The sequence below is a fragment of the Liolophura sinensis genome, chromosome 9 (genome assembly GCF_032854445.1).
Source record: "Liolophura sinensis isolate JHLJ2023 chromosome 9, CUHK_Ljap_v2, whole genome shotgun sequence".
Taxonomy (NCBI): Eukaryota; Metazoa; Mollusca; class Polyplacophora; order Chitonida; family Chitonidae; genus Liolophura; species Liolophura sinensis.
The window spans coordinates 14,706,930-14,716,093 of record NC_088303.1 but is presented as its reverse complement, the minus strand read 5'-3'; the positions used below and the strand labels follow the sequence as shown (position 1 = coordinate 14,716,093).

Below are 9,164 nucleotides of genomic sequence, written 5' to 3'. Positions count from 1 at the left end.
ACCGATTTGAATTTCTTGCACGAATTCTGGATAATTTTCCGGAATAGGAGATTTGGTGAATATCAGCTTGGAATCAGAAGGGATGCGCCAACGATGCTTGTACATCCTACATGTTCTTCCGGTTTCACTTCTAACGCAATTCGCCAAAGAGTGTAACATTACACTGCATGATTTATTGAAAAAGATAACTTTGTATCATATTATTTATTTATTTGGTTGGTGTTTTACGCCGTACTGGATATATGAACAGTTGCAATCAAAGCACAACTGAGGCACATATTTTGTTATCGACAATTTATATTCTACGATGGTACACGATTTGAATAAAGAGTTCACTCTGTCGCCTAGAACATACCTTGTGTCTTTCCAACATCACTGAAAACTGTTGACTGCTTCTCTTTGCATGATTCTGTCCTATTTACGTACTTCATATACTTTCTTAGTTCTTTGGTGGTTTGTGTTAAACGTCGTTTTGGGAATTGGCCTTGCGATTATTGACCTGGAGCGTCCATGTTGGTTGACGGTTGGTATACGAATGTCGACGCAGTGAGATTATTTCACTTATACAACGGCGACCAGACCTGTCATATGACATTATAGTTTCGGTTTTTTAGTCGCGAATTTAATCCTATAATCGTTTTTACAGTACTGCATTCATTTTTAGTCATTGACGGCATTTCTTACATAGATTAAGACGGTATATCGTGTGAATCAAAGGTATTTAAATATTTTTCCCATTTGTCCAATTGGACATAAGTTTTTTTGTTTTGGTAATAAATTACTGAGTATCTTCAGAAACACGAGCTGGTGCCCTTGTAAATATATATAGTTCTAGTGCGAAAAGTGTTCCATTAATATTAATACAAACGTGCGTCGTTTTTGTTGGTTGTTAAGTAGACTAAATTGTGCACTTTGCGATTTAATGTTTGTCATTTCCGACTGAGATCCACTGAGGTCTTATATCTACTCCTGACCTATAATAACGCTGGGGCCATAGTCGTATTATAAACTACAGAAACGCGTGTACAGCTAACTCCACTGCGGGGTCGTGTGCAATGCTGCAGCACAGTCGGTTGATGCACATCTCTGTTAGCTTCTGAGCAATGGTATCATATGATTGAATCCAGCTCCCGTTAACTTAAATGCGTCATAGATCTTGCCTGGAGCAGAGGTTTTCTCTGGGGTCCGTTCCATTTGCTCCCCGGTGGCCACTGGAGGAGGTAGTGTCGACAGACGTTCCATTGACGTCGGCTGGAGACCAGTGGCGCCCCTGCCTTCACCAAGCCTGACGTCGGTGGAGTCGGTGGCGTGTGTTGTAAAGTGTCACCAGCCAGATCGACCAATGGAACGCACCCCTTGACTTTTTTTTTGCCAGTCATATATAAGCCTGTCCGCCTGTATAAAACTAATGACAAAAACAGAAAAGTTCATTGCTATAGGGGTGAAGTTTGATGCCGTTTCTTCCAGACAACTTGCTCCAGAATGGTGTTACATGGTAATATGTTAAAACCAATTAATTATGGTTCCAATTGCTGACTGTCAAATAATGTTAAAGAACTATCCACCGAATTTACATGTAACAAAACAATAAACGTAAGATATATGGTTTTCATGGTGAACAGGTTTTATTCGGATGTTGTTTTAACTGTTTTCTGTCAGATTGTGGCTTTACCCTAAAACTCGTTTATTTTCGGAAATTTCAGTAAGCATTCTTGAATGACAAAGCAAATAGACATCTACCCTCGTAAGGTTTGTTGTAAGCAATGCAGACAAGATAAAAATCTGCGGCAAAAAAAAAAAAAAAAAAAAAAAAAAAAAAACGACGACGGGGTGAAGTGAAGTTAAGGCCAATGGTTCGAAAATGTGTTAATGTTATCCATCACACACAAGGACCAGGCATCAGAAAAACGCGAAGATATTCACAGATGTTGACCAGGCCAAGCGGGCCCATTAGAATTTACATTATACACACATATGTAACACGATTGACCATAAGAATAACAGGAAAGCGTCAAGCGACGGTAGACCTATACAACACTGAATATGGCCTCAAGGACCATGAAAACTATCTTAATTGATGTATAAGTCTCACTTCTAGGGGGCCTTATAAGAGTTGGTGGTTAGCATTTCAGCATGGGGCAATGGGAGATTACCAGAGATTATTATATACTATGGTCCCATGTCATATACAGTCAGCCAGTCGACGGATCTACTTTTCGTCACCACACGCGTCTTTTTCAAACTGTATAAAGTTTCTTACAGGTGAGAATTACATTCCAAAAATATTTCCCTGACAGACTATCCTTCAAAGGTAAAGGAATATCACAGATTTTATGGCATTTTATTTTTAATAAGGCGAGTTATGCGCTACGCCATTAGTTATAGTTGTGCAAATAAACCGTGGCTAAGCTATTTCCAAAAACGTAACTTAGTTGTTTATGTGGCTTGGAAGTTATATTGCGTCAATTTAGTAAGGGAATTATTTGATAATATTCACTGTGAGTCTTATTGACTGAAAGTGTTGTAAAAATCGTATGTTGTTAACCCGTGGTGTTATATTTAACTTACACTGCAGGTAGCTTCGAAAGATTACCCGAAGTCTTTAAATAATGAGAATCAGTGCACACTAAAAATAAATGTTTTGTTTATTGACACATTTCTGTTACACTTAATAAACACGCCCTGATGTTAATTCATAAAGATTATGTTTAATCTAGAGTGTGTCTAATCCCGCTTAACCCGGGGTTATAGAGAGTATATTCGGCGTGTTGCGAGATCACCACTGTCGATATATGAACAGCTGCAATTAAACCACAGCTGGGATACACAAATTTATTATCCACAGTCAATAAACTAACATGGTACACGACTCGATACTGATTTCATTCAGTCGCCTAGAACATTGTGTCCTTCCATCATCATTCAAAACTGTTGACTTCTTCATTTTGTAAGAATCTGTTTTAAATTGTACTTCATATACTCTTCTTTCTAAGTTACTAGTATTACATGATTTGTGTTGAACATTATTTTGGGAACTGACCTTACGTTTATTGACCTGGAATATTCAGTCTGGTATAGGGTTTTCTGTTTTGACGCCAAAACTTATTATAGTAAACAAGTAAATAGTCTAAAAATGATTTTGAGTTAATAAGGGTTTTAAGTCGATAAACATATTTACAGATGTAATGTGTTCACGCAGCATTTTGAGTCATTCTAGACCAGTGAGGCCTAATACACTTCATACTATAACCTTTAATCTGAAAAACCTAAGCAAACCTGGTAAGCAAAATACCATAATGCCTTATAAAATGTCACCAAAATTGAGCGTAAGAGGACTTCTTGTTGCAGTTTGAGTGTCGATAATGATAGCAATAATTCCAGCTGTTAAAAGCTTACACGAAACTACAGCGCTAACAGCTCACAGTTTTCTCAGCGGCTTGCATTAACAAACGTAAAAGCACGAAAATAGACCTTAATTTTACGACCGAATTCCACATTCTTCTCTCGTAACTCAATTATGATAGGATGTCATCTCCGGCCTGTTTACTGGTACGTGACATGGAAACCACAAGAGGAAATGATTATCTACATACCGAACCCATAACGTGCCAAAACGATCCAATCTTATCTTGGACGTCTGCTCTGGGATAATCGGATTGGGGGAGATTGAAAATCTGATATAAAGCAGTCTGTTATCGGTACTGAAGTCCCGTTGAAATCTAGGTGAGACTTAACAATGTTCTTAACACAAGTAACAAGTGTAGCGAGCGCAGCAAGCTATCCCCACACAATATTATCAGTCGGAGAACTCTGTTCTAAGCCTTTTTGCAGAATTTAGGACACTCCTTTAACAGCCACAGGAGTAAAACAGAAATTAAAAGTCAGTAATGTCCTTGCTGACAAAAAAGGATTTCTCTCTGGACATAAATTCATGTACTGACTATTTACCTGCTGTGAAAAAGCAAGACCTCAAGTGTACCTAATGAGTGCATTATATATGCGCTGCGAATTTATAAAGGCCGTATACGGGCCGTCTATAAATTACCATATGAATTTTGTATGACGTTTATTTACATTTTCAATCACCTTTGGGTTCTGTAGGTTCAACATGTACAGGTATATGTATGTCAGTTTAAGTAGAATTATACGGTCCTAACTGACCTCTGACCTTTTTTTTAAGTGATCTTTACACCAAATAATCTTGTCTTAAGTTGGTGATAATTGATGAAGGGATCTCTACATTTTCCTCCAGTTTTCAGTTCCTAGGTGCGGTATGTATGTCAATTAAATTAGAATTAAAGGTAATTAAGCACAAATTGACGTTTTGACCTTGCCTTAAGTCACTATTCAACCACATAAGTCGGTCTTAAGCTGGTCATAATTGATGAAGAGATCAAACTCTACTTTTTCCATCAGCTTTCAGGTTTGTTGGTTTAAAATGTGTGTCAGTTAAAGTGGAATCGTTAGTTGTAAATTGACATTTGAACTTGTCCTAAGTGACCTTTCCACAACGTAAATCTAGTCTTACATTGGTGATATCTCGCTAGTCAGACCATGCACAATAGTTTACATCTAATTTCAGTGTCACAGATTTTATGTTAAATAAATCCCTAATTAGTATATACCTTCAGCGGCTTTTCCACCTCAACATAGATGTAATTAGAAAAAGCCCCATTACCCCACCCTCCCCTGGCTGCACTTAAGACAAGGATTTCTGTAGTCTGGTAGACTACATTTACCCCACCAAACAGTCAGCTAGCGCTAAGACTATCTGCCGACTATCACGCTGCCCTCCTTGCTCTGGTTTAACTATTTATTCTGTTGGCTTTTGCATATGAAGAACGAGATGTTCAAAAGCAACTGTAAATTGTTTGTTTCACACAACTCTATTGCACCTAAAATACGATGGAAAAATAATTAAACTACAGGCGGGATAAACGAATTAAACTTATGCCTTAAACAGCATGCCTTTTTTTAAGCAGCGTCATGAGAAAAGAACGATCTAATAACAGAGGTCTAAATACTGTCTGAGGCTGCTCCCGCTATGCCCCATGAAAATCATAAAAAGACCAAGGGTAACGTGTTACTTATTGTGCGGGACTGGTCATTTACTGTTCAGAGTGCCAATTCCCTTAACCTTGTCGCGTTTCCCTCGCCTCGGGTTTTGTCCGTGTATTTTTGTATAAACCCTGGTCATCGGCCCTATAGACCGATGTTTGTCAACCACTGGGAGACATTAGAACCAAATAGCCTGCCCTGCGGGGTGTCTATGGTAAAATCCAATTGGGAATTACTGTAGTAATCGTCTAGTTCTGTTAGTAATACAGGCGACGTGTATTTGTTCATTTCCCCTCAGTTAGTGGACAATCACCTCTGTAATAAGGAATCAGCAGCCAGCAGCAATGCAGTTCTAGCAGTTATTATGTATGTAGGCCATGCTAGCTTTATTAACACATCATTCTATGCAATTCGTCTGTTTATGGTCTTACTCAACGTATCTGCGTTTAATCTCCCACCTAACGTACTCTGCGATAAAATACTTAAAATTCAAGGTCATATATGTTGGAATTCTCTTGGTTACATACAGGGATACAGGGATCTTCTATGGAGAGACCGGCCTCGATAGCGCAGTTGGTAGAGCGTCCGCTTCGGGAACGGTAGATCCAGGGTAATTAGACTTCAATTAGACTTCCAAAACAGTGAACCAGGCAGATGTTCATGCTGCATCCTGGGCGGATATGTTCTCAAAGTGTTAATTGAGTGACTTAGCACCTGGCGGCCTTTAACACCCTCAATAAGCAGAATAATAACAGTAACATGTTGTATTTGGAAATTGGCCCCACGATTATTGACCTCATACATCCATTTTGGTTGAGAGCTGTTATACAAATGTCTGTTTCGATACATAGATTCTGGACATTAATATCTGAGAGTTATATCCACCTTAACACAGGGACGAGTTGTACAATTTTTTTTCTCACACTAACACAAAATTTTCACTTTTTATGTCGTTTCTAACACATGCGGATCATTAAGAAGAGAGTTTCTCTGTTTTTCCCCCCATAGTTATGAACATCTATGAGGAGAGAAGTTTTTTCGTCGTTTCAAACAAAACATAAACATTAAGAAACACAACATATAGGCCTCACAAACAAGAATGACTACACCTATAATAATTACACCTTTAATTTACACCTGTTAACCTTATCTTCAAAAAGTAGCTTTTAAATTTCCTTATTATTCTATAATTATTCTCGTAGTAAAGTAGCTTACATATGTACCCTCTGATCCAGCTTGCAGTTGGTAGCAGTTTACGCTAGAGGCAAAAAGGCATGTGTTTGTCCAGTGTAGCTTTACATCAGTTTCACAAATCATTAATGACAATAAAGATGAGCAATCTTGACAGTAAAAAAAAAAACAACTTTAATGTTTATTATCATTATTTGACAAAGCAGAGTGTGACAAATTCCCAATACCTCAGCATCACTTAACAGCAGTTTATTGATGAACGAGCTATGAAACATTCCACTGATTAAATATTGTTGTCAGGAAAATTGTTTTAGGTCAACTTGATGTATGTACAAGCAATCACCGGCATGCATTTCTTAATATTAGTGGCATTGTTCAAAAGTTAAAATTTGACTCTGGTATTTACTTCATAATTTAGACTTCAAAAGTGACACAGTATTTCATTCTCAAGAATGAAAAATGCAATCAACTGCAGATATACACAAACATGTTAACTCGCTATGTCATTTTCTTAGAGCGGAGATTATTAATTCATCCTTTAAAACCAATTAAATTGTAAAGCCTTTGAATAAATCTAATTTTTATCTTGTCCCCTTTTACATACATGTACATGCATGATATATATAATTAATAACATTTTTTATTAAGTTTTCACATAAATTTGTTTGTACATTTATCAACAATAATCTAAGTTACCCGTTAGTTGCTTTCTTCCGTGTAAGTTTTGTAAATGTGTAATTTAAAGTAATGTTGTTTAGCCTCATTTAAATCAATTTGGCAATAACCAATGAAGAATTCTGAGTTGAAATATTTCTATAAATTTGCTATGATTTCACTTCACACAAGCTGACGACAGACTGAACCTGTTACTCAAAGCATTTTTCTGAAAAGAACGGTTATGCAGGCATGCGGTGGCTGTGAGTTCACGTCATGGTGGCTTCCTCTCCGGCTGTACGTGTGAAGGACGGTCAGCAATCTGCTTTGGCATGTCTCGACCCGGCTTAAGTCAGAATAATAAATTTTTCACGTCCTGCGCCTTCTGACTGCTAATCATCACTTTTCTGTATCTCATTATAACATTAGACAGCACACACCGACGAAGAACAACTTGTTGGTTAATAGCTGATATGTTATTCATTGACATTTCGTAACCGGAAAAGAAAAGAAAATTGTCTGTTTATGGTTTTTAAAAAAATTTTATTTTATTTATTTGATTTTTGTTTTACGCCGTGCTCAAGAATATTTCACTTATACGAAACCAGGTAGAGTCCGGGAGAAACCCCGACCCACAATGTGAAGTCAGGAGATATATCAGTTACTGTAAATATTCAAACTTTGTTTGTTTGATGTGTTTGTGTATCTAAGGATACAAGTTTCGTAAAACTGTGCAGATCATTTCTTTACACCCAATAGTTCTCTCAAAATGTTTCAAAATATTAGTTGCAGTGGTGCTTGAAAAGGTTGAAAAAAATGAGAGTATCTAGCAAGGGTGGCGGTTTACTCTGTCCAATACTGAAAATGTGCGCCGAAAATGCCCTCACACCCAGTTATCTTTGCTCCTAAATAGTGTGTCTTGTTAACTTTTACATTGGCGTCATATATTGAATTTTCAATGTTGCCCACAAAACCCGCCTTATAACCCAAATATTTGGCCTCACTATATCCACGGAAAAATTCTAAAAATCTTAAAGTTATTCCAGGTACACTTTCTGTTGTGTTTCTCCTGATATTCTCTTCATCTGTTTACCATCTATAGCTGTTATATACATAAGTTAGTAGATTTAGGGCAGTGTATGTGAGTATCACGTACAACTACTGCATATCCACGAACCAAGTTAATTCTTCACACTTAATTAAAAACATACAACAGAGAAATTTGATGGCCTATTTTCATGGCTTAGTTTAGTTCACTTTGTATTCGATGAGAGCAGCACTTCTATGGCAAGCTCAGCTGACCAGTCTGACACCGACAGCCCATGGCTAAAACCCCGTCCAGACTATCCAACATCGTTCAACTTTTGTTTACTCAACAGCAAGTTGAATGCTGTTGAGGTAAGTTGAGTGTTCGTCCGCACCACAAATCAGATAGGTCAACATTGTCCAACACTGTTGTCGTGTGTTGAGCTGTGTGTTTTAAACAAATTTTCGATAAACTGGAGGGAAATTTCCATTTTTCTCTCCAATGCATGAAACACAATGATTTTCTTTTTCCCTGTATTTGTAATCTTTAGAGAGTGTGTTGCACAGGCGAAGGTATTTTTTCATACTCCTGTATCAACGAAACTGTGTCATCGTGAGACCATGCTAGTCTCTCTCTTTCGCCTTTGATGCCGCCATTTTGACCAGGTCACGTGCCTTAAGACGGTCACATTATTTTTACGCGACTGCTGATTGGCTACTTTAACTCAACTCGACTCATCTTGTTGATAAAAAATACTCATGCATTTCCAATTCAACAATGTTGCATGGTTATGGGTGTTGTTGAACGCAGTTGAAGAACCCGTCCAGACTACCCAACACGGCTCAGCTTATTGACTCAACTGCAAGTTGACTCTTGTTGAGTCAACAGAAGTCTGGACGGGGCTCAAGGTATTTCCCGCTGCTAGTTTTCTCCAGCGTGGGCGCGACTGTTTAAATAAAACAGTGAAATCTAGGGTTGGAAATAGACATGGAGAAGTACAATAATGACATCATTCAGGCATACAGCCGGCAGGAGTTTCTTTGTGGCCTGCGGATATTTGTTGCAGCTGTTCTGTTGTTTGAAGCATTGACGTGCCACCAGCAGGTGTTGTCATGCACTCTTCCGCTGAACTCAGTCTTCGACAACTACTTTTTAAGCATTTACGTCAAACTGACAACACACTGAAAAGCTGAGTAAAGCCAGAAAGTTTTGGATCAACTTTCCAAAGTGTGAT

General features: G+C 37.9%; 1 protein-coding gene across 1 annotated transcript in view; it reads left to right on the top strand.

The window, feature by feature from the left end:
* The first annotated feature begins 8,187 nt into the window (after positions 1 to 8,187).
* The window catches only part of LOC135475627 (G-protein coupled receptor dmsr-1-like), a 58,749-nt gene continuing 57,772 nt past the window's right edge, over positions 8,188 to 9,164 (top strand). Inside the window, exon 1 of the mRNA XM_064755558.1 lies at positions 8,188 to 8,301. Within this exon, the coding sequence (XP_064611628.1) occupies positions 8,188 to 8,301 (114 nt within the window). The remainder of the gene's footprint in view (positions 8,302 to 9,164) is intronic.